Source organism: Osmerus eperlanus, chromosome 9 (genome assembly GCF_963692335.1).
Source record: "Osmerus eperlanus chromosome 9, fOsmEpe2.1, whole genome shotgun sequence".
Lineage (NCBI taxonomy): Eukaryota > Metazoa > Chordata > Actinopteri > Osmeriformes > Osmeridae > Osmerus > Osmerus eperlanus.
In genome coordinates this window covers 14778734-14804899 of record NC_085026.1, presented here as the reverse complement: position 1 = coordinate 14804899, position 26166 = coordinate 14778734, and the positions used below count along the sequence as shown (strand labels likewise).

General features: G+C 46.0%; 2 protein-coding genes across 4 annotated transcripts; both read left to right on the top strand.

Moving 5' to 3' along the window:
- The first annotated feature begins 159 nt into the window (after positions 1–159).
- Positions 160–7343, top strand: LOC134026882 (uncharacterized). Its single transcript, XM_062469895.1, has 17 exons — positions 160–284; positions 845–964; positions 1079–1391; positions 1560–1752; positions 1835–1941; positions 2038–2141; positions 2284–2584; positions 2927–3116; positions 3338–3536; positions 3760–4063; positions 4175–4360; positions 4518–4664; positions 4757–4940; positions 5024–5379; positions 5610–5820; positions 6057–6126; positions 6607–7343. Exons 2-17 carry the CDS (start codon positions 847–849, stop codon positions 6930–6932), a joined length of 3309 nt encoding a protein of 1102 aa, XP_062325879.1. The 5' UTR covers positions 160–284; positions 845–846; the 3' UTR covers positions 6933–7343.
- Positions 7344–8016: 673 nt separating this feature from the next.
- mia2 (MIA SH3 domain ER export factor 2) lies at positions 8017–22396 on the top strand. Of its 3 annotated transcripts, none has more exons than XM_062469325.1 (28): positions 8018–8362; positions 8487–8620; positions 8800–8886; positions 9150–12660; positions 12887–12996; positions 14698–14829; positions 14997–15018; positions 15160–15248; positions 15458–15529; positions 15770–15880; positions 15996–16067; positions 16184–16288; positions 16422–16544; positions 16748–16850; positions 16972–17018; positions 17106–17196; positions 17335–17473; positions 17582–17683; positions 17866–17926; positions 18023–18058; positions 18173–18240; positions 18354–18439; positions 18704–18844; positions 19675–19830; positions 20385–20543; positions 20852–20904; positions 20993–21257; positions 21563–22396. In XM_062469325.1, the coding sequence occupies exons 1-28, from the start codon at positions 8254–8256 to the stop codon at positions 21736–21738; spliced, it is 6360 nt and encodes a 2119-aa protein (XP_062325309.1). In that variant the 5' UTR covers positions 8018–8253; the 3' UTR covers positions 21739–22396. The 3 variants fall into 3 exon arrangements, with proteins under 3 accessions (XP_062325310.1, XP_062325309.1, XP_062325312.1); XM_062469328.1 differs by having other exon boundaries at positions 8061–8362; positions 9150–9495; XM_062469326.1 differs by lacking the exon at positions 19675–19830 and having other exon boundaries at positions 8017–8362.
- Positions 22397–26166: the final 3770 nt, after the last annotated feature.

The window sequence follows — 26166 nt, the reverse complement described above, 5'->3', positions numbered from 1 at the left end:
AGCATACTGAAAATCTTATTGAACCCTTTCAAATCAAGGACCCATCATATAAAATAACTTTCAATATTATCAGGGAAAGTTCAGACTGTTATAGATACCAGCCAATAGGTGGCGACAACTAAACTAAACAAGGAAGTTGACAGGAAGTGGAGAAGCAATCTGAATCGGTTCTTCACAACATACGCCACAACTGTTGACAAGCTTGTCTCAAATCTATCCTTCAGAAAGTATTCAGTAAAGGATATACATCATTTTGTTAATTTGGTATGAACGTACTGCGAAAGGTATTGTTCCTCTTAGGCTAAATATGCATGTTAAAACACAATATACGCCTTTTTATGTGTCTTCAACTGGGATCTTTTTGTGGCTGAACATCTGCCGTTTTTATCCTACCCGTCAGATTGTCTTACCGTGGCTTACTGCGCACGCGCACATTAAATAGCGTCATTTTGGTCACACTGAAACACGGCCATAATCTTTCAGTAGTTGCGCATGGATTTCCTGGTGTAATGATAATTTCTGTTCCTTTTTACTACTTGCGCATGGATTTCAACCTGTAAGACAATTGTTTGACTAATTATGTTCATTTTTATAATACCAAGACAGCTAACCTAGCAGTAATGAGAACTGTTTCAAGTCACATTCTTACGAACACAGGAGTGCAGTGATCATTTTTGTAACTATTTTTTATTGAAAAGTTAGGCATCCAATGGGGCATGCATCACTTAAAAGTGAACTATTTGAAAATGATAGATTTTTTGGTGTAAAATAGAAGCTTTTAATCTTTATTTTCTTTAAATGTATCTGTATATTGATGCTTGTTTCTTTTCTTATTTTTTTACAGCCATGGAAGGAAAGTGGGAAGCAATATATAATCTTCTGTCAGGGGGGTCGTACCCATCAGGGTATACTAAGGCCCAAAGGCAGACCATTCGTAGATCTTCACTCAATTTCGCCCTAAAGGGTAGTTATTTTAACTTTTAATTTCAATTATGTTTATTTCCTTATTCAATTGTTGCCATCTTGATCTTTCTTTTGCATCTAATAATCTCCAGTGGTGGTACATTTTTCTTCTTAGACGGTGTGTTGTTTCGAAAATCGCATGGTGGTCTCTGCAAGGTCTTGAGGACTGAGGAGGAGATACGAGAGGTCCTGACGCAGTACCATGACAACAACGACCATGCGGGCCAGAAAAGAATGCTCAAGTCCCTCAACAGGATGTACCATTGGGGTGGCATGTGTCCTGCCATCAATACATGGATCAAGAACTGTGAGACATGCAAGAACAAACCAGTCTACAACAACTCCTCCGTGGGAAATAGTTTTCGCTGCATCGCCTATGGCTGTGAGAGCAGCAGCGTTCACCAGAACGATGGCACCACCTTTCACAGGTAATAGAGGACTCACTGAAAATACACCTCTCTAACGTGATCCTCTGTTCCTCCTGAAGGTTGCGGTTTTTATCATATTTTAGCATGGCTAATCTTACAACAACAGGAAACATAAAGAACCATTAGTCTGACTAAGGCAAGCGCCATATTTTCTTTCCCTGTGACCAGGTTCCCCAGAGACAGCCCAGAAAGGATGGATCTGTGGGTGGCTTTGGCCCAGAGAGACAGGTGGTCCATCGGATCAAATGTCTACCTCTGCTCAAAACACTTCACAGATGACTGCTTTGAGAGTTCGGAGGAAGGGCTGGTTCTTAAACCTGACGCTGTACCTACTATAGCAGTGGCTCTGCCTCTCAAAGAGGTACTAATCTCATTGCTCATTAAAAAAAGCCTTTCATGGTGTCACCTACCACAGAGGTAACTTAACTACTAACTCTTTAAAGGAGCCGCTTTTTCAGGAGTCGGAGACTGATGACCACTCTCTGGAGTTCGGAAGCCTGGAGGAGCTCATCTCTGCAAGCAACGACACTTTGAAACGCGAGGAACACCAGTATGCACTGCCTCCTCCTGAGACCAACAGGCTGTCCTTCAGGAAGGGGAGGGCTGATGGGTCTGCCACGTTCGTTAAAGAGCCACTCTTCGCCAGGTATGACGCAATGGAGCACTACCTGAGTACCGGCCGATACTTCAAGATATCCAAAGCAGTAAAGGGCTCCATCAGAAGGCAGTCTAAAGGGTTTATTCTCACAGGTAAACAGAGAGGGTGTAGTAATAGTATAGAGATAAAGTTCAAAACATTAGAAAAATAGCACTAAATAAATATTGGATATGGACACCAGAGATCTCCTTTACTCTGCTCGATGCTAATTTTACTCTTCTCTCTCCATGTAAGGTGGCGTGCTGATGAACAACCAGAGGCCGGCACTGAGACGGGTACTGCGTAGCCGCGAGGAGGTCGTCAACATTCTGAAACAGTTCCATAACGACCGGGGTCACAAAGGGATGAGTTACAGCTATGCGTCCATGAGCAAGCAGTACTTCTGGGGCACCATGACCCGTGACTTGGCTGACTGGATTGCCAATTGTGACCAATGCTGTGTGGACAGAGAGTCCAGGAAGCACATGTGCAGCGTGTACAAGTGTAACAACTACAGCGGGCCCGTAGAGAGAGGACTGGGCATAACCTTTCACCCGTAAGATATATCATATTATTTTTGCTTGCTTTCCTACAGGTACACTCTTGCACTTTCGAGGATCATGTTGTTTGATTGTAACTTGTTTAACTACATGCTCTTATGTTTCTTCCCATTGGCTTTTCACAATGTATGCTTCATGTTTTGGCTGCCCACAATGTTTTTGGGGGCTATCTCGTTGTTTATGATCATTGACCTATGCACTTTTGTAAAGCTCTCTCTTGGAAGTCGCTTTGGATAAAAGCGTCTGCTAAATGAATAAATGTAATGTAAATGTAAGACCACACTGTCTAGTCCCTCAGTCAGTCAGTCAGCCAGTCTGTTACCGTTCTGTTTCCTCAGGTTCCCCATCCACAAACCCCACTTGCTGGACTGCTGGGTCAAGGCTATGGGCCGACCCAGCTGGTTCCCCCGGCCCAGGTCTGTGGTCTGCTCTGGACACTTCACAGAGGACTGCTTTGATCGGAGTGGAGACACTGTAGTCCTGAAACCAGATGCTGTCCCCAGCATGTTCTTGTACCAGCAACCTGTGGTAAGAAAGCAGACATGATGGTATCAGAATGACAACAAGAGATTTAAATACAGTACAATTGTACTAGATTGTAGACCTTACAGACATAGGATAAAGGACAATAGTGTTTGATTAGAGTGTGACTGTTAAGAGACCAAACCAAAGAATGAGCTTATTATCATCATTACCAAAAGTTAAAGATACAAAGCTTTGTGGAGTCTGACCCTTGACCTTGTCTCTAGCAACAGTCTCCCAGCATCTCCAAAAAGGTGCTTGCTTTGGGACTTAATGAATTCTCCCAGGGCACTACAAGCGATCAGGCCTTCTTTGCCAAGTACGATGTTGTGGACAGATACATAAGGGAGAATATCTACCCTTCCGGACTCAGCTCTGTAGAGAAGAACACCATCAGACGCTTTTGCAAGAAGTTTATCATCAAAGGTAAATATTCTCATCTTTACTTAGTGGACAACAGTGGAAAAGGTTTATTATTGCAGCTGTCCATAACATGCAATATGACTAAGTATAACCTGAGTATATATGTCAAAATTCTTTTTTTGGTTTAGATTTACTATTTGCTAGAAATGTATGGAGAAACCTTTACCTTGAGTATTTAATTTATACATTTGTCTAATTCTTGATTTGGGAATTGCTTTCTTCCCAGACGGTCTGCTACATATCATGATCAAGAGTCGGGTGCTTAAGGTTCTGCGCAGCCAGGAGGAGGTAAATGAGGCTCTAGCAGAGTTCCATGATGAGCTCAACCACCTGAACTTGAAGAAATGCATGAGGCTGCTCACGGAACGCTACTTCTGGGGAACCATGGAGGTTGACGTGGCCCGCTGGATTGAGAATTGTAGTGAGTGTAGTGAGGCTCCCATGGAACTAGAACAACATCAAGAACCTGCTACTGGAGTTACACAACCGAACAAGTCCTGGCAGAACAATACTGACTTGGCTCCCATCAGGTTTTCATCATCTTATCTACCCAGTAGATGCACTTATTCAATGAACAGAATGCATAAAGCTAGCCAGGTCCAACATTATTCCAACAAGAGTATTTCTACGTCTTGTCTCAGTCCACATAGTGCAGCGACTGGAATCGTTTGTGAAGATGATATTGCTGACTGGGTAGAGGACTGTGCGGAGATATCTGCTTCTACAAAGAAGGCCCTCGTGAAACCAAAGCGGCGTCCAGGACCTGCCTCTGGAGTTCTACAACCAGTAGAACCTGAGGACATCATAATTGATGTGATACCTTTCAGGTAAGACAGTTCTCTTCATTCAACTTCCCACTGTACACACTCGTGATTGAAAGCAGAATGTAGTGTCCAAAACTTGGCTTCAATGTCATTGTTCCAAAACAAACTAAAAGTAGGTGTTTATCTAGTAATAAGGGCAATTATACCTTCCTCTTCCCAGTCCCCACCGCTCATCAACGGTAAGCGTTTCTGAACATGATACTTGGTGCTGCATAGAGGACTGTGATAAGTTATCTGCTTCTATGAAGAAGGCCCTCGTGGAACCAGATCAGCATCAAGAAGCTGGTATTGGAATTCCATCATACAGGTAGCACCGTTCTCTCATTCCTAGGTCCAACGTTAGCTTACCAACATGCGTGAGGATGTTTATCTTGAGTACTTGTACCTCTCTTGTCTCAGTCCTGAGAGTTCAGCATCTGTGAACGCTGGCGAGGAGTACGGTGGCCATGATGTGCACAATCGTGACGTACGTGGAGAAAAGCTGCAGCCAGTTCCCACAAACGCAGTGATGCAGATGGTTCTATTCTCCCAGCAGCAGAACAAGGTGGTGCTGGTCCGAGGCTCGGACCTAGAACCAATACAGGTACACATGTGCACCTGTAGTCCTCTTCTAATTACAGTCATGGCTCCATCAACCATCTAACTTTTCTCGTATCTTTCATACAGCTTTCCCAGCCTCAACCCCAAGTCCAGATCCTGCCCCAGTCCCAGCCTCAACCACAGGTCCAGATCCTGTCCCAGTCCCAGCCTCAACCACAGGTCCAGATCCTGTCCCAGGTCCAGGCTCAGCCTGCTACACCCACTTCCTCCCAGCCACAGCCTCTCAAGACCCAGACCTGGCCTCAAACCCGGTACCAAACCAGGAACCAGACCAGGACCCAGACCCAGGGGAGAGGTTCTGAACAGGTGGCTAATGGCAACGCCAAGCTGAACCTGAAAGCATCAATACCACCACCCCAATCTTCAGCCATGTTGCAGGCATCGCCGCCTATGTCTACTGTAAGACACAGGACAGTTATGAGGTATGGATGTCGAATCCTAAAAGTATTAAAATCCTACCTTCTTCTTTGTATTGCAAGACGGGATGGCTCAAAGCAAGCTGTGTAGGGCAATGTTTTCCCCATCAAGCCATGTCAAATCAGTCGAAAAATTGAAGGGAGGCAAGAGGAAGGAACATTGGGTTTTGTCCACTGTAATGACAGTCTGTCATTCTGTCTATCCTGTGAATAACCTGTCTGCTTGTCCTATCCAGCCCCAAGGTGCCATCAGCCCGGTCTGTCCCCAAGGTGCCATCATCCCGGTCTGTCCTGTCCAGCCCCAAAGCCCCACCCTCCCATAAGTCAACCACAACCGCCTGTAACCAAGCGGTTGGACTGCAGGCCAGGACAGTCATCCAGCAGTGCAGTCAGGCACTCCTGAAGATCAGCCCAGTTGTAGATGGAGCCGAGGCTAAGTGGGTGCAGGTATGTGGTGGTGGATTATAGCTCGGCGGTTAGAGCATTTGACTGCAGATCACAATATTGCAGGATTAAAGTGTCTGATAAATCCAAATGCCTTTGATCTGTCTTGTGCTGTGTCTGTAGAAGAGATTGGTGATGAACACCTATAAGTATTGTTCATATTAATTTCATAGTATCTATGGGTGTGTGTGAGTTATATTTGTGTGCTGACGGCTGAGTGGACGTCTGTGTGTTGACAGATCCAGGATGGCATGGTGGTCTATGTGTGTTTCTTCAAAGGAGCCACTGAAGAAATCATTCCAAAAATGGGTAAGCTACTTACTTAATCGAAGACAATATTAATACTTTCCCAGATTTCCCTGAGTGTTTAGTTTTTCCAAATGTTTCTAAAAGAGGTAGGAGTTGAGATGCCTTTAACAATCGTAGCATGGTTTTTATGATGTACACCATGTTTCCTCAATTAAGAAAACTAAGTGTTTACTTCATACTGTAACGGTGAACTTTAGTTCAACTTCCATATAGATGGGTGGGTTATATTTACATTTAATCATTTAGCAGACGCTCTTATCCAGAGCGACTTACAGTAAGTACAGGGACATTCCCCCCCGAGGCAAGTAGGGTGAAGTGCCTTGCCCAAGGACACAATGTCATTTTGGCACGGCCGGGAATCAAACTGGCAACCTTCATATTACTAGCCCGCTTCCCTCACCGCTCAGCCACCTGACTCCTTATATAACAAAGATGGATATGATGTATAACACCAGTGTCTGTCTGTCATTTCACACACAGTGGAAACATTGCTGGAGACCAAGCTGTTCAGGAAGTCCAATGGCCAGATGGTCTCAGTTCTTAAACTCCCTGGTAGCGTCCTGCTCATTCCACAGGACACCCTGACAGGAAACAGCATCTTTATGAACAGGGTGATGTACCCGGATGTGGCTCAGCCGCGGAGGGGGGCACAGCTCTACAGTCAACTGGTCACCGGGTGCGAGAAAGCCATGAATGATAAGTTGAGCACAGACTCTGAGGTGGGGGTCAAACATGGAACCTATGGCAACAAACAAGAGATCCTCATCAACTCTCAAGAACCAGCCACGCTACTTTTAGAATTCTGAAGCCTTGTGTACCTGTGTTCTTAATGAGGTGCACTTGATTGTGTTTACAAGTTACAGGAAAATACGATTTGTCAGTATTTGAGTCCCATCCCATGTACAGCAGGCTACAGTATGCCCTTTTGGAGAAAAGAAAATACACTTTTAAGATGTTTTTTATCACACCAGTTTTATTTACAAAGTTGTTGTTAAATATGTATTATTTGTCACAATGTTTGTGACCTGACAAAAAAAGGGAGTGGATACAGAGCTTGTAACAATTGTACATAGGCTGTGTCTTCTTGAATGCTCGTTGCTACTGGTAACTAACAAGCTGCTCTCTATCTTCTCGCTGTGGATGCTGAGATCAAATGTAAACCGTTCAGTCTGAAATCTTTAGATAGGTCACTCGAAGGTTAAAACAAATGTGTTAAAATAAAAGAGATTAAAAGAAATGGTCTCCCGTTGATTTGTTCACATCAGTGTGACATTATAGAACACGTTTCGGTCCTAAATTCATTCTTGAACTCATTGTCCAACGTAGGATGCTCCTTTCGATTATTCGACCAGAGTGTAAGCCCCACACATAACTTTTGAGAGCTCAAACGTTGAACCTATAACTCTTATGATGATCATGCCCAAAAATAGAGACACAGATGTCTCGATCTAGTTGTGGATCAAACAGTATGACTTTCAGATGTGAAAGGTAAACATGGAACAGTGCCTGATGAGCTGCTCGCCTACTAGGCAATGTAAAAAGCTGGACAACTCACTAAACTAAAGCATACTAATGTTGGATTTATAAATGGCACGGCACCAATTAACATAATATAAACAGGCAAGAGAGAAAGACCACTAGCATTAAGAAGGGTTTTCGGGAAACTTTGAAGCATGTGACGTATGCAAAGGAGATGTCGTACGCCACATACAACTTGATTCCTCGCGATAGTTAAGCAAATCAATCATTTTCCTATCACAACGGAGGGTCGAAGTCTGTGAAATGTCCACGTTTTGCGGTCTGGCACAGTGATAAAATCACTAATGTTCCATTGTATCCACAGTTAAGGGATTGCAACACAATAAAAATGTCGACATTATGAAAAGTGCTGATCAACATGGCAACGACAGGATATAGCCACGAACTATTATAATGACTACAGAAAAGAATATTCTCACCGGTTAATCATTATCATTGACATACCTTAGATTATCTTATCTAGACTGTCTCCTCATTTGCCATTTCACCTTCATGACGACCACAACCTGAAGGCAATGTCCATTCGTTGCCGTCCATACTGTACCATAATGGACCAACTTTCTACATGAGGGATTTCAAACATAAAATATGGCTGTTTCTCGGGCGTACCTTTGGATTTTAGTTATTTTTATTTTTCCCAAACCAAACTGGGGATTGTTATCTGACTTTAAGATTTGTGGTGATTCTGAGTGTGAACGTAAGTAGGAACCAAGAGCACAGGCCTAAGGTCCTAGATAAAATGTGTTTTGAATCACCGGTTGGTCTACTCTACCACATTTTCATTGTTGTAAAGTAGCTGGTGAATTGTGTGTTTTTTACAGGCATGATAAGCCGCGTGCGGGCAACAAGAAACCACAAAGGACAGGATTGCAGGTTCCTCAACTTCAAAAAAGGAGATGACATATCTGTTTACCATAAACTCACAGGGAAGAGAGATGACCTGTGGGCAGGGAGTGTACGTTTCATTCATGCATCTTTGTAACGGTTTATTTTTCAATGGAACCATAACTGATTTTTAGACAATTAACTGGTTGGGAAATATATCCAGTTAGAGTAATCAATTGAAGTATATTGATTTGCCTTGTCTCACTGGTTACATACATATAGCAATGTTGTTGTTTTTCTTCCCTTCAGATTGATAAGCAGTTTGGGTACTTTCCAAAGGATGCAGTTAAAGTTGATGAAATGTTCACAGTCACAGAGGAAGTAATAGCCACAAAGGTAAAACACAGTTTTATTCAATATATTTAGTAAAATGTGATAAGATTTTTTTTTACAGAGGGTTTACAGTATGTTTAATATATTGTAACACAAAGAGTTATTACACCAAACCATTACAGCTTTTATTTTTGCCTGTTATAAACTCCATATTCTGTAGTCTGTCAAAAACAAACCAAAATTGGCACAGGACGGGGGGCATCCCAAAAGACCGGGTACCTTCTCTTATTGTAGATCCCCAACCCTTTCCCCTGTCCTCATTTCAGGATCACGACTTCTTCTGCATAGACGCGTATGGCAGTTTGATTGAGATCGACGTCAGCATGTCAAACGAAGAAGAGGAACGTATTGTTTCAGAAACTCTAGTAACAGCCACCAGTGATGAGGCTCAGACTGCATCGGAGAATGTGTTGGTGCCCAAAGGCTCATCAGACGGCGCTGAGAGAGACAGCAGCACTGAGCAGGCAGAGAGGGAAACTGTAATCACCGACAGTGAGCAAGCCACAGTCTCCAGTCACGAGAAGGGCACAGGGACCAGTGAGACCAGCCAGGCTGGAGTACCATCAGGTATCTCTGAAGATACACGCGAACCTTCCCTCAGCGAACCACCAGGTGGGTCCTCTTGGCTTGGCTCCCCGGTCACAGACTGGCTGGGGTTTAGTGGTGGGGAAGATGGAACAGGAGATACAGGAGATGTAGATGGAGTAGGAGAACAGCCCAAAGAGTCCTTCAGGAAAAGGAAATTGTCCATAGATTTAGAGGAGAACCATCTGCAGGTGGAGACCAAGACCACGGTATTTGGCTGGCTGGGGGAGGGGTTGACCAGTACCCTAGGGTTGGGTGGAGCTGCCCCTGAACCGGCTGTATCAGGAAGTGAAACTGAGATTGAAGAAGAAAAACCCACACAGTCCAGTTCCTGGTTGGACATGGGCATTGATGTTCTAGGGTTCGGGCAGAGCAATGAGGATAAAGAGAGAGGGCCAGTGGATGGACACATGAAGAGGAATCACGATCCAGAGTCAAGAGAGCCATCTAGTGTTCAGCCTAGTCAGCCTCACAGCACTGAAGGGGAAGATCAGAGAGGCCTGCGGGCTAGTCAGGCCCTGGAAGAAACCTTAACTGACAGTCAGATCAGGCAAGATAAAGATGAAAACTGGTACGGAAGCATCTATAACAACATTGCAAGCCTATATGGAAACACGCCTGAGGTCGATAATGAACCGGAGGCTACAATTAGGGAAATAGCAGATCATGAGTCTGCAGAAAGAGAGGGCACAGAAAGAGAGGCTGCAGAAAGAGAGGCTGCAGAAAGAAAGGCTGCAGAAATAGAGGTCGCCAAACAAGAAGACACAGAAAAGGAGGAGGCTGCAGAGAGGGAGGCCGCAGAGAGGGAGGCTGTAGAAAGGGAGGCTGTAGAAAGGGAGGCTGCAGAGAGGGAGGCTGCAGAGAGGGAGGCCGCAGAGAGGGAGGCTGCAGAGAGGGAGGCTGTAGAAAGGGAGGCTGCAGAGAGGGAGGCTGCAGAAAGGGAGGCTACAGAAAGGGAGACCGCAGAGAGGGAGGCTGCAGAGAGGGAGGCTACAGAGAGGGAGGCTGCAGAGAGGGAGGCTGCAGAGAGGGAGGCTGCAGAGAGGGAGGCTACAGAGAGGGAGGCTGCAGAGAGGGAGGCCGTAGAGAGGGAGGCTGAAGAGAGGGAGGCTGCAGAGAGGGAGGCTGCAAAACCAAAGGCAGCAGAACGAGATGCTGCAGACAGAGAAGCTGCAGAGAGGGAGGTTGCAGAGAGAGAGGCTACAAAAAAAGAGGCTGTAGTCAGAGAAGCTGCAGAACGTGAGGCCACAGAAAGGGAGGCTGCAAAAAAGGGGGCTGCAGAGAGGGAGGCCTCAGAAAGGGAGGCTGCAGAAAAAGAGGCCACAAAAAGAGAGGCTGCAGAAAGAGAGGCTGCAGAAAGAAAGGCCGCAGAAAGAGAGGCTGCAGAAAGGGAGGCTGCAGAAATGGAGGCTGCAGAAATAGAGGCTACAGAAAGACAGGCCGCAAAACAAGAGGCTGCTGAAAGGGAGTCTTCAGAAAGAGAGGCTGCAGAAAGAGAGGCCGCAAAACAAGAGGCTGCTGAAAAGGAGGCTGCAGAAAAAGAAGCTGCAGAAAGAGAGGCCACGAAACGAGAGGCTGCTGAAAGGGAGGCTGCAGAAAGACAGGCTGCAGAAAGAGAGGCTGCAGAAAGAAAGGCTGCAGAAAGAGAGGCCACGAAACGAGAGGCTGCTGAAAGGGAGGCTGCAGAAAAAGAAGCTGCAGAAAGAGAGGCCACGAAACAAGAGGCTGCTAAAAGGGAGGCTGCAGAAAGAGAGGCTACAGAAAGAAAGGCTGCAGAAAAAGAGGCAGCAGAAAGAGAAGCCATGAAACGAGAGGCTGCTGAAAGGGAGGCTGCAAAAAGACAGGCTGCAGAAAGAGAGGCTGCAGAAAGAAAGGCTGCAGAAAGAGAGGCAGCAGAAAGAGAGGCCGCGAAACGAGAGGCTGCTGAAAGAGAGGCCGCAAAACAAGAGGCTGCAGAAAAGGAGGCTGCAGAAAGGGAGGCTGCAGAAAGAGAGGCTGCAGAAAGAGAGGCCGCAAAACGAGAGGCTGCTGAAATGGAGGCTGCAGAAAGAGAGGCTGCAGAAAGAGAGGCTGCAGAAAGAGAGGCAGCAGAAAGGGAGGCTGCGAAACGAGAGGCTGAAGAAAGAGAGGCCGCAAAACAAGAGGCTGCAAAAAGGGAGGCTGCAGAAAGAGAGGCTGCGAAACGAGAGGCTGCAGAAAGAGAAGCTGCGAAACGAGAGGCTGCAGAAAGAGAGGCTGCAAAACAAGAGGCTGCAAAAAGGGAGGCTGCAGAAAGAGAGGCCGTGGAAAGAGAGGCTGCAGAAAGAGAGGCCGCAAAACGAGAGGCTGCAGAAAGAGAAGCTGCGGAGAGAGAGGTCGCAGAGAGGGAGGCCGCAGAAAGAGCGGCCGCAGAAAGAGAGGCAGCAGAAAGAGAGGCAGCAAAACGAGAGGCTGCAGAAAGGGAGGCCGCAAAAAGAGCGGTCGCAGAAAGAGAGGCAGACGAAAGAGAGGCCGCAAAAAGAGAGGCCGCAAAAATAGAAGTTGCAGAAAGAGAGGCTGCAGAGAAGAAGGCCGCAAAACAAGAGGCAGCAGAGAAGGAGGCTGTAGAAAGAGAGGCCGCAGGACTAGAGGCAGCAAAAGAAGAGGCAGCTGAAACAGAGGCTTCAGGTGGAGATGGGGACAGTGAAGGAACTCTGGGTTTCTTTGGAAAAGCCTTAGGTTATTTCACCCCAAGTTCCACAACACAAGACTCAAGACAACAGATTGAGGATGAGGTGGAGGAACAGCAAGGTGTGCCGCTTGAAGTAAACCATACTCATCACCTCCCGCCGCAAGCTCATACTGAGGACCACCCTGTTAAAGCTCCAGCCCTGCTGAGGCAATACAAAACCCTCCAAGAGTATGTGACTGCAGAGGAGATCAACACACTGTTGGACATGCTTGGAAAACCCAAACTCCAGTGGCTTGATTACAGGCTGGGCAGCTCAGGGGATCCAAATGAAGACGTAAGTAACGACCTGTCGATCATGTCGGACCTGGAGTCGCTCCTGCAGCAGCACATGGAGACTCTGAGCGTGCCTCGACAGACGCCACGTGGATCCAGCGAAGACGTGGAAGAGGCGAGGAAACACTCTGCTCTTCGAAAACTAGACACTCTGGTGTCGACCCTAAAAAACAAATTAAACTCATCTGTCAGTGTTAAAGATAATCCAGGTACTGTGGTTTCTGAGGTTGCTTTTCCTGACATGGGATTTGATTAGATTGGATCTGTTGTTCAGTGCGAAACATGATAATTACACATGATTTTATGAAGTGGGTACTTTAAGATGCCAGGTCACTCCTATAAATGATGTGAAAGTGACCTGATCAAAGACAATATTACACTGCAAATGTTTCATCCTCAAATACTTATCATATTATATATTTTTTTATTTCTTAGGAAGAACCAAGGATCTGGGTTATGTGCGGTCTTTTGTACTTGACATCACTGCTGTTGGACTTTCTCACACTCTGACGGCTGTGGTTCTCCTGAAACAGCTCATTGTTCAGGTAGGAAAAAGACTACATCATGTAAGCTTAGTCAAACAGAACACGGTTTACCATACGCTGCCACTTCAACCTCTATGGCAAACAATATGTTTGCTCAAATGACCGGCTAGTCAAGTTGCTATTTCATTTACAGGTCCTTTAGTCATTTTGTTCTAGAAGGTTATATACACCTCACCATTTGAGTTGGTGGTCTTCTGCAACAAGAAAAAGCTACCTAAGTCAAGATGAGCCCGATAGACGTAGTCCTTCTAGAGAGTGAACAGTTTTTTGGAATGAAACACACCCCAAGTCTCAATTTCAGTTGTGCCACAGACTTCCCTTAAGCGTCATTTATTCACGTTCCTTGGGGCTGGTCTGTGACTGGAAATTATGCAAGCTTGCTGTACTGTGTGATAGAGCAGGCCTAAAATGTGATAGAAAGACGTATTAGTTCTTAAAATGAATTTCAATGAAGTCGACCAGGTGAGTGTTAGGGATTTAGGAGGGCATAACTGGTGAGAATAGAAAGTTCGAGCAACTTCTTGTTGTTGGCTATAAAAGCAGGTGACTGTCATTAGAAAAAGTGAACACTGAAAGGGGACACCTTTGGTCTGTTTGTTCACAATATTACTGACAATATTTAAAAAGAGTACAGATTATAAATTGTGTATAATTGTGTTACTTTCATTTTTTCATGTTTACGTTTATCTACAATATTCATTTATTTGTAATTTATCAGCGGTTAGCGCGTGAGTGTCACTTTAAATTTGGTCAAAGTTGCCAGTGTGGCATTCTACAATTGGTGACGTTGAAAATGAACCTTCTCACAAGTCATAAATCGATAGGTGTGTTCTTGTTTGCAACAACAATTTTGGATTTAATATAACCACAAACTCTTCACTCCTGATATATTTGTTTTGTTAATGTTATCTATAATTTTATTGAAAACATGCTACTGAACGTTTTAGTTCAAAACAATATTTTAAAGAATATGGTAAAAGTCACAGTTCCCCTTTTTGTGTTCAACATGGTATGACCCTAAACGTCGACTCTGTTGTGAGAATACCGCTAGGTATAGCTTCCAAGTGACAGCTGGGCACCTTTCAATGATAACCTAAATCAATATAAAAATTGAATTAGGCGATTTAGAAATGACAGAACAACCACCAATTATATTGACTGCCGAAGCGGCTGATTTCCAAACAGCGGCAAGGACCTACTACACACTTGCTGTGGAAAGAGTAAAAGATGTAGGTCGAATTTAGTTTGGACACATCATTCATAACAAGTCAGCTAGCTAGACTGGCTAGGCTAACTTTTATCAATGTTGCCATTTGTGTAGTACAAACGTGAGATTGTGATAGCTGCTTGCATAGCCATTTTACTTAACACTTACTTGTTGTAAAGACGCATTAAAGCCTGATTTGCAGTAACCTAGCTCTAGTTTGTTAGCTAGCCTAGCTAGAAGATGGCTACACTATGATGCTAATGTTGTATTGCTTGCTAGATAGCTAGCCTGAAAGTTCCTCCTTTTAACAATTGTGCAAGGATTTGTAAATGAATCATGGGCGGGAAACGTGTTTCTAGTTTTGTATTGTGTGCCAGCCTGTGTGTAGTGTCTCATTTGTGTCTTTCATCTCCCAAACACATATGGCATGGTTCCCATCAATGATTGACACACCACAATGATGTCCTTTCTGTTTGGTTGACTCGTATTTCCAGGTGGTGTCGTCACTCCCTGATGAGATCCGACCAGGTCCTGATCTCTATGGGGTGCAATGGGAAGCTGTCATGTTCACGGTGCTGATAGGGCTGGCCACCGTCTTAATCTTCACATGCCGGATCTACCAGTCTGTGAGTAGATTCTAGTACACATTACTCTGTATGTAACGCTCTGTTTGATGTCAATTATCCATAGTCTCAGTCTTGGTCTGTTATCATTAGCAGTAGTTTGTTTGCCAGTTGTATAATAGTAGACGAGTAGTTCTGACATGTAATTTGTCTTTCCGCTGTCTCCACAGTTGAGCAGCAGGTTGGCTGTCCGTAAGTACCGTCACATCACATCCACTGCCAGCACGTCTTACAAGTCTGTCACCTTTGACCAGAACCCTATTGTCAGAAATCACGAAAATACCATCTATTTGAAAACACATGTTCCAATTCCTGCCACCTTCTCCCCAACAGGCAGACAGAAGAAATTGGGACAGCAGGTGTCTTTGCTGCTGAATGAGAAATGCAAATCCCTCCAGGCACTAACTGACTGTCAACTTGAGGTGAGTAATTTTCAAAAAGGTTTCAGTAAAAGTGACAACTATTGAGTCACACAGTTATAGAGTAATTATTTTGTGTGAAAGCACAAAGACTCATACCCCCAGAGTGTGGCGTAGATGGACATAATGTGGCAAATTACTATTTTTCTTGTCACTGAGTGATGTGCTTCTGTTTGTTTGTTTGTGTCTGTACTTATCTGTGTGTCTTGCAGTATGATAAACTGGAAAAGTCCTTGCGAGACAGTGGCGTGTTAGAAGCTAATGAAAGGAGGGAGAAGCTGGAGGTAAGGAAATATAAATCAAATCAAAATGTATTTGTATAGCCCTTTTTACAAGCAATGTCACAGAGGGCTTCACACATGCCCATAGAACTGCCCCTCAACCAACCTAAACCCTAAACCTGCATCTGTACATCTGTATCTTGCATGCGTGTGTGTGTGTGTGTGTGTATGTGTGTGTGCGAATGCATGCGTGTGTGTGTTTAAGCTTACTGTCCCATCCCATGTACTTATTTACCCCCCCAGGCTGAGACCAGGAGGCTGGAACAGTCGAACTCTGACCTGGAGGCTAAGCTGAAGCAGAGGAAGGAGGACATGGAGACTCAGAGAACCATGAGGATGGAGCAGGAGCAGAAGGTCTCACGTCTCTCGTCTCTCTGGGGGGACATCTGGCTGTGCATGTAGGAGCTTTTACAATGAATCATTTGTCAACTGTCGTCGCTGATTTTGGTTGCTTGCGTTTTTTCTTCAGCTTGCAGAAATGGAGGAAACCGTGAAAAGCCTAGAAGAGGATATCAAAGAGTGTGAGGCTCAGGAAGAACAGGTAGGTACACACACATATACACACACACCTGTGTACACACACACACACACACACACACACACACACACACAACTAGACATCATGTACTGATCATATGTCCTGTGGTGTTGTCTCAGGCCCAGATGAGCCTGAGGATCTATGAGATGAACAGTGACCGTCTGGATGGGAACCTGGAGACTGCCAGGGAGGAGAACGCCCTCATGCAGGAGAGCAACGCCCAGGTAGGACCTCCCCTACCTAACCCCAGGAAGACCACCGCTGGTGGAACTAGCAAACCGGGATCCTCAAGGATGGATGAAATTCTAACCCACCATCCTTGGACCTATCAGCTGACGGTTCACTGTCTTGCTCCAGCTGTTGCAGCAGATGCAGGGATGGGGGGAGCGAATCAGTGAGCTGGAGGAGGAGAAGGAGAGGAGTGAGAGCAGCTACACAGCAATGCTGCAGGACTTAACACACAAAGAAGAGTGTTTCAAGGTGTGTCACAGTCAAGTGTATATCACAGTCACCAGTGTATATCACAGTCAACAGTGTATATCACAATCACCAGTGTACCTCTGCAAAGCCACCATCCTCATGGTTCAATATACAAGAGTTGGTAATCCTTTGGGTTGTGCTCGACAGGCTTCATGATGTGTAGGTGTGTTTGAGTAAGAGCTTTTCTCTCTCTGTCCATCCAGACTCTGACAGATCGACTGCTGCAGATGAAGGTCTGGGACTGGGATTTGGAGGACGAGGCCAGCGGTCAGGACCGGAATGGGAACCAGAATGGAGACAGAAGGGGTAAGGTTCTTACTTAGTGGCGACAGACCACATAAGCTTTAAGTATGGAGGTTCGCTGACCGCTATGGGATGTGCTACATGTCATTTTTGACTGTTCTGCACTATTCTGATTGGTTGACAGATAACAACCACCATCAGAAGGTCCAGAAGCTCATCTATGCTGCCAAGGTACATCTTCATCACGCTGCTGGGAAGTTAGATGTTTGACTCGATCTGTTCACCATATGGAACTAACGATCGCTTGTTTGTGTGCAGCTGAATGCAGAGCTCAAGTCGGTGGATGAGGACAAAGACCGAGTGTTTGCCAGGTTTGCTGATGAGATAAAGGCCAAGGAGGAGCTCACAGGTGGGCACCAGCGTCATCGTCTGTCTGTGTGTGTCCCGCCTGGGGTTGTCTCTATTCTACTCTCAACAGTGATTCAGCTGCTTCCTGTCTCAACTTTTCATGTTTCGACTGCTGAAAGTCACTTCATTGTGTGTCCAGAGGGCATCAGGCAGATGGAGGTGGAACAAGAGTCTCTCCAGGCAGAGACGGAGAGCTACACAGACCAGATCCAGAGGATGCAGCAGAAACTCCACATCATGACTGAGATGTACCAGGAGAACGAGCTTAAACTGCACAGGTGGGAGTACAGAACGAGAGGAGGAGGGAGGGGGGCGGGGGGGAGGGGAGGGATGGTACAGATCATGACAGCGTGATGGTGATGAAGTGTGTGTGTGCGTCTTACCAGGATGCTGACTGTGGAGGAGAGAGGACGTCTGCAGAAGGAGGAGAAGCTGACCAAGGCTGACAGAAACATCACCCAAGCTGTGGAGGAGCTCACTACCTACAGGTGACACACACACATATGCAAACACACACAGCCTTGCACAAACACACAGAGACAAAACACACACCCAAACAGAGACATAAACAAACACACACACCCATATATACACAGACGTACACACCCACACATACAGTCACCCACTTTCACACAGACAGTATTGATGATGATGCTGTTGTTCCCCCCAGACAACGATACCAGGACTTGGAGGATGACCTGCAGAAAACCAAGCAGGCCTACCAGGGGCAGGTGAGGAGAGAGGGAAGAGGGGGAGGCAGAGGGGGGGGAGAGAGGGAAGCTAAAGGTATCTAAAAGTTTCAGAGTTACCCTCCTGTCTCCTTGCAGATCACCGCCCATGAAAAGAAGGCCCACAATAACTGGGTGAGTGGCCACATGACAGTCATGTGTACCATATGTTCTGGCAAGATTCCTCAAATGTCTATTTCACCTCTGTCTGTGCGTGTCTGTGTGCGTGTGTGTGTCTGTGTGTTTCAGCTAGCAGCACGGGGTGCTGACCGTGACTTGGCTGACACCAGGAGAGAGAACGCCCTCCTCAGACAGAAGTGCGCACCCAGACTCCTCCCCGGTCCTGCCTAACCCATTCACACGGGGTCTGGTTAAAGCATTTCCTTTGGTTTGGGTCTAGTGTGGTTTATATCTAGTTTGGTCTCTACAGGTTAACAGACATGCAGTTTAAATTAGAGGTGGTGGAGAAGGATCCATACGCCTTGGACAACCTGCCCAGACCAATGCCCTACAGAGGTTAGAACACACACACACACACCTGCCCAGACCAATGCCCTACAGAGGTTAGAACACACACACACCTGCCCAGACCAATGCCCTACAGAGGTTAGAACACACACACACACACCTGCCCAGACCAATGCCCTACAGAGGTTAGAACACACACACACCTGCCCAGACCAATGCCCTACAGAGGTTAGAACACACACACACACTTTCACACTCTCTGTGGTCCTCAGTCTGACCTTGACCCCTCATCCCTTTCTCCCTGTCCTCCAGGTGAAAGGTCACCGTATGGCCCCTCCCCCCTCAGCCGCCCCGCCTCCGAAACGCGAGCCTTCCTCTCTCCTCCCACCCTGATGGACGGCCCCCCACCCCGCCTCTCTCCCCAGTTCCCCCCCTTCGGACCCGGGGGTAGAGGTGACCTGGAGCCCACCCGCCCACAAACACCCACCTTTCACTTGCTGACAACCGGTCCAACCCTCCCTCTCTGTAGAAGATACCACCTCCCCCATCTCATACCAAACCCTCTCTGTCCATAAACACGACACACAAACACACACGCACAACCCCCACACACACACGTGGCTGTTGCATGTGTGGGAGCTGGCCAGCAGGTGTATCATGTTGTTGGCCTACACTTACTGTACCATGGCTCGCATATCAGGAGGATAGATTTAGCTCTAATATATCTGAGCCATGTTGAAAACCCCTCGGCAAAAAATGTTTTAGTAAAAAATGAATGCACTCATTACGATAACATGATACACTTGTTTACATTTTACATTTAGTCATTTAGCAGACGCTCTTATCCAGAGCAACTTACAGTAAGTACAGGGACATTCCCCCGAGGCAAGTAGGGTGAACATCCTATGACATCCTCATGGCTTCTCCCCATGCTCACTGGCCTGAATGTCTAGCAGCAGTGTCAGTAGCAGCGTAGCAGTGTTGCCCTACTGTAGCTGGAAGGTAGCTACAGGAGCCATGGGGCCGGCTGTGGGCTCTCAGTGCCTGTCTCTGTGTGCTCAATTGTTTTGCTCTGCTCATCCATGCTGCACCATGAACCCATTGACATTATCCTCTCTTTCTTTCTCTCTCTCTCTCTCTCTCTCTCTCTCTCTCTCTCTCTCTCTTTCTCTCTCTCTCTCTCTCTCTCTCTCTCTCTCTCTCTCTCTCTCTCTCGTTCTTTCTCCCTATGTCTCTTTCTCTTTTCTCATGCTCACACCCACTGTTACTCCCTCTCTGAGCAGTTCCGCGTGGCATGGTGGAGCCCCCTGGTGGTGTGGTGGACTCAGAGCGCAGTGGTGGTCCTCACTCTGACAGTGGCTCTCTGTCTCCCACCTGGGAGAGGGAGCGCAGGGGCCCCCCTGGGCCCCCAGGCCCCGGGCCTCCCATCCCCCCAGCAGGTACAGGGATGAGGTCATGGGGCTCTGGACCTCTCTAATTGGCCAGTGTTATTAACTGGTTTATTTCATTACCAGAACCCTATCGTACAATCTTAAGTAATCTTATTGCCCTATGGGCAATCAAATGATGTTTGAGACAGCCATAATCTATGTTTGGCTATGAAATATTTGTCCACGTTCAGGAAACGTATACTGTGTTAAGGTGGGCGCCGGTGCCATGGGGCTTCACTGTGTCATCCACAGTTCATTACCATTGTATTCATTATATCATCGTTTCTGGGCATCTTGAGTGTGTTTTTGTGGCGTCTGATTTTTACACATTATTGCTTGTTGATGTGGCCTATTGTGGCTCATGTTTGCAGCTCCAGTTAGCAGTCAGGGTTGTGTCCATCAGCCCTTGATATAATGCAAGATCACTATAATGTTTCTGCTAGTTACATATTTGTATCAGTGCCATTGGTTTCATTGCATTCCATCCAAATTATGTGACTGAATGTATTTGACCCAGAGTGAGTTTGATCAGGCTAAACTGTGTTGTCTCTCTGTGCTGTAAGGTTACATGTATCCAGACCCAGGCCCCCCCTTCAGGAGACCTCCTCCAGGGGCCCTGGGGCCGCTCCCCCAGCCTGGACACCCCCCTCTGGGCCCCCTCCCACCCAGGGGACAAGGGCCAGGCGACCACCCAAGCTTTGGACCCCCCTCTGATATGGCCGGTGAGACCCTTGTCTTATCCCTCCTCTTCTTCAAACCTGAAATGCTCTCCCTTAGCAAGATAGCAGAGCAGCAGCAAAGTGCTGCAGTGGTGAGTAGGTGAATGTGTAGAAGAGTTCCCTCTGTGTCAAACCCTGTTCAGACAGAGTCAAGCTAAAACCTGAATATCTCTCTTCACCACAAGATTGTACGAACGGTGTATATAGCGATAATAATAACAAACAGGACTTGATTCCGACCCGGAGAAAGGATTGGGGTTTCTGGTTTAAGGTTATGAGTGACAGAATCTTTATTCTCTGATTTTATACAGACCCCTCCTTCCCGGGGAACCGGTTAGGGCCTGGAGAACCTGACATCAGAGAGGTGAGAACCCTAACAGTGTGTGTGTGAGTGTGTGTGTTTGTGCTGATGACAGGTGTATATCCAGCGGTGTCCTCCTTATTCCTTCCAGGGTGCTCCTTCAGAGAGGAGGAGTCCTCCTGATGCTGACATGAGGATGGGGCATCCTCCACTGGGCCCCCCTCTGGGCCACCCTGGAATGGGACCTCCAGGACCCCTTCTAGGACAACGGGGCCCTCCTTTCATGGGACCTGTCCCCCCTCCAGGAGGTCCCCTCCCCCCTATGGACCCTCGTGACCCCCACTTTCCTCGCAGGGGCCCCTATGGACCCCCAGACTTCTACCCCCCAAGGGGGCCTGGTGGCCACCCCATGGGCAGTAAGTACTGTTAACCATAATGCATGTCTTTTCTTAGGGAAAAGCACATGATTGAACATCAAAAATACCATGTTTCATAAACCCACGCAATGCTTTTATTTTGTTAGTGTGCACCGGCTAAAACTAGTTTATTTTAGATTTCCAGTGCACGTTTTTGCAGGTTAGAATCGTGATATTTACCATACATCTACTCTGGTCCTCAGGGCACATTGACCAGGGTTGAAGACCCCTGACATACTGTCCCAAAGCCCTGACAGTTCCTGTGCAAACTCTTCCTAATCCCCTCCTCTCTTTACTTCCTACAGTGCGCGGGCCTCCTCCCTCAGGCATGTTTCCACGGTACCCACCACCCCCACACATGGGCTACCCCCCTATGAGACCCCCTCTAGACGGCCTCCCCCCTGGACCCCCCCTCAGGCCTTCCCCCCCGACCACCCAGCAGCCCCCAGACCAGGCCCCCTCCCCCCATGATGTCATCTGAGCCTTATCTGAGTCTTGGCGTCTCTCCGTATGTAACTCTCCTCTGCCTGTTCAATTGCTCCCCACACACAGACACAGTCTCCTCAATTTCCTGTGTTGTACTTCCTGTTGTTGTGCTGAGCAAGGGTAAGCTTACAGGACGGTTTCCTGCAGGCGGTCATGTGACCAGTGCCCCTTATTGAGGCAGAGAATAGTTTCTTCTCAAAAACATTGGATACAGACACAGAAACACACACTTGACTGGATGTATTGGCCGAGGTCATGTGGCCAGTCACAAAGAGCATGATCCCATCGCAAAAGTGATCTGAATCCATCTTTTTTGGAAATATAACATTTACTAACTTTGAAAGGTTTTCATTTGCTTAGGATTTCCAAAATTACTTTTTAATTTAACTTTTTAAAGAATCGTGTCCCTTGTGGACTTGACATGTGTATATGTAGAAATTGTGTTGATATGGATTTAGAGTAAGTACTGTAAATATACATGAGCCAGTCCAGAGGTCCTCCTTGTTAGAGCGCGCTGCAGTGGGCCTGCTGTGTTCCCCTGGCCGTCCAGACTCCTGGTACAACTCAGGGACTCGATGCAGCACCCCATGAGAGACTGAATATGATGAAGAATGTGATTAGCTGTAAAGTGTATAAATAAAAGGAATCCTTTCTCAAGTGTTTTGTCCAGTCAAACTCTGAGCTGAACCGGACAGATGAGTTGACACCGGTCCACCTACAGTGAGCGAGCTTGAAAATGCAGTTACTGCCAGGAAGAGCTGGCCTGCTCCTTGTAGCTCACCGTAGCGTGGGATCACAGAAGTATCAGGCCACGTGCTACACCCACGCTCAGGTCATGGAGTCATGTGGAGCACTAGATGGTGTCTTCATTTAGCAGATGCTTTTATCCAAATAACCTGATTATTTCAGGTGAACTTCTCTTTTCTGGTAAAACCTGAAATGAGGCTTATGAATTAAGATTTATTTTTAGGTCTAGAAAGACAGGTGTGGTCGATATGTGTTCTAATTATAGGTGTCTGATGCTGTGGTATACAGCCAGCAAACAGGAAAATACTACATCTGGATTAGCAAACGAAGAAAAAAAAAAGTTGAAGAACTTGATCAATTTAAATCCATTAATTCCTAACAAAAATACACAAGACATTTGGATTGTTTTTAATGCTTTTATTCACTGATTAAAAGAAGCATTCATTCAACATTGATTCAAATCAACATTCCGCTGGTTTACCTTATAATATATATTTGCCAGTTGGGTTTGTTTTTTCCTTTGAAATCTTGGAACCTTGGATCACCTTTCTAACCAATAAAATCCCACCTTCTTAGGTGTGCTCTCACCCCTGCACCAAAGGCTCTGCTGCCTTGCAGATGTACATATAAAATCCAATGCTATGTGCTCACACTAGAGACAATTGTCGACAGAACACTCTTGCCTAGAATATTAAACATTTAAGATGGTAAAACCATTTTTGCAAAACAACCAACACTTACAAACATTTGTTTCATATTTCATCATGTTCATAAATAGTATCCCGGACATTGTGTTGCATAAGAGTATATATCTGATATCTATACAAATATGCACTGTGAGTTTTTAAATCGCATTTTTGTCTTTCACGTAGTTCTAAAGGAGGCAGCCATTTGTCTGGGCTGTGGGTGACATAGGTGGCCACTAGAATGACTCGCATTATTGCAAACTGTCCTGATTTTAAACAAATGCACAACATTCGTACCACTTAAAACGGGGGCCTGCCGACCAGTCTCACGGAGACGATGTCTGTACCCACGGTCGCCGCTGACAACGAGGTGGCTTCCGAAGAATCAAGATCTTAAAACAATATCTGTCACAATCAGGTAGTAATAATAATAATAATAATAATAATAATAATAATAAGGCCAAGTATCACTGTAAGTTCTGTTGTTTTTCATTTGTCAGTGACAGGAAAAATGAAATGAAAGTAAGGAGCCACTACTAAGTTCTAATATGCTTTCCACTTGCATAGTTTGTGACTTTGCTATGATGCAGGTCAGCCAGAGAGGGTAGGCCAGTGTTTGGGTTTGACCTTTAACCTCCACCTTCCAGGTGACGATACCTGGAAGTCACATGTCACAAAGCAGGTATCATTAGTAAGCCAGCTAACTAGAACTTGCACTTGAAATGTATGGTGTCACTGATGACATACCCTCTAGAAACCCAAGTTCAGCTCGTCTTTTGAACCAGAAAATATAATGATATATATATATATATTTATAAATACAAATGTGAAAGTGAATTCAGGTTAGCTGGCCAACATAATTCTCCCACAGTGTGAAACACACATATCCCTCTAGATTATAATACAGTGTTTACGGGCTTCATGTTTACCATCGCAAGGAAGAATGTAGTCTAGTCCAGTCTAGCAGCCTGCCAGAGCAGCAGTCTCAGCCAGATCTGGGTCAAAGTACCTAATGTGCATTTGATTTAACTCACATGTTGCACATCAGCACTGCCCCATTGGTTTTTACTGTAATGGGTAAAGTAAATCCTGTGGCGCCTAGTATTTAACGATAGGATTTCACCCAGGCTTGTTCTCAGGACATTTCTATTCAGGCAACAAGATGGCCACCTCTCGGAAGATGAAGGACCCCACATCTGACTGAGGCTAACCGCTAGCAGCTTCCTACAATTCACTATAAGAGAGATATTTAGATTGCAAATGCATATAAAGTGTCCAGAAAATAAATTGTCAAAAGAAGAAAAGAAAGAATAGAAAAGAAACTGGGACATCCAACTAAGTTGTGATAACCAACTGGTCGTCTTAGCAACATGCTAACAGTTCTGTTCTGTGGTAACAGAGCCAAGGTCTAACCGGCCTCTGTGCTGTGGTCACAGTTACAACCAGGGCAATACAGACATCTCTGTATTATTCCACTTTTCAATTTCATTACACTGTCCTCACAACAGAGCAGCTGTCTACTCATAATCTACCTGATCCCCCCATGCCCCTCAAAGAAAGAAAGAGGGAAAAAAAAAAGAGTAAAAAAATACGTTATTTTCATGCAGACATTTGGCCATTTCTCTGTTTGTGATGGACTCGTCCGGTGGAATGTTCCTACAGGTCTCGTAGCAGCGCGCAGGTCTGATAGAACCAACCTCCAGTTTCAACACGTTTAAGTTACATTCACTCTTTCACAGTGAAACAGGTGCTTTGTTGAACAGAGAGAGAAAGAGAATCTACCGGTTTGCTGACCTTGCCACAGCACAGCTGTGGAACAAAAACAGGCCCACTTCAACCCCTCTGCAACACGAGTGTGTGTACAATATGTGGAAGCAGCACTGTAGAAGAACTGCAGTAGTACACATTCTGGCTGGTCAGCCTTTGGCCCTACCCCCCCCCCCCCCCTCCCCCGTCTGGAGGGCACTTCTGAAGGCTCGCTAGAATCACCATGATCTTTGGCAGCTGATGCGGACAGACTCCAAGACACCGGGTCAACATCCAGTGACTGATAGTAAAAAATAAAAAAAGGACGCCCTCCTTCGGACTCCTCCCTTACGTGTGTATGTGGTTGAGGCCTGAGCGATTGTGACTCCTCCCCTTCCTCTTCTCCCTCCTCTACTGACGGAACCCTGAGAACGGCTGTTTCCTGTTCACTGCAGAGACAGTGGTACGACTTCACGCACACCCCTCATTCTGATGGATGCACATCTGAAACTTAATAAACTAGCACAACTAGCGAACACGCGCACGCACACCTACCCAACACAGAATCGAAAACGAAAACACTGATGCGTAACTGAGCTATACTTCTGTATGGGAAGTTCTGCGGCTGCTGTTCTGACCGAGACAATCCGGTGAACTGGAAAAACACACACGACAAGAACGTAGTGAGATGAAATGTTAGCTCCTGTGGGTTTTAGGCACGGTATGAAAGCATCAGGATGCTTGGACTTTGTAACAAGGGACTGGTTAGCATGGCCACTCTCTCCTGTCCTCAGACAGCTCTGACACACTGAATCTTCTTCTGTAACATATTCCACAACAATATCATCAACAACAACAACGACGACGACGAAGACTACGACAAGAGTCAACTCTTAAAGACGGAGCTATATCAACTAGATCCTTTTTGGTGTGCTACTAAGAAACAAGGACAGGGATCTCATATGAAGACTTAAGAAGCTGCTCTCTGTTAACATGCATATCTATCACAGCTTCTCCATCTTCTCTTATCCACCTTTCAGGCATGAAGCCCAGCCTCAGTGGCTGACCATAGGAGGAGGAGCAGGCATGCAAGCAGACAGATATCAAACAGACCCCAGCATGTTGCTGGAGAGATTATCCCCATATCATTTCTACTGGATCTCACCCACCCAGCCCCAGTTAACCAGCTAGCCAGACGGCTTCAGAAGAATGCCTTCATTGGAAACAAGTACCGAAAGTGCAAT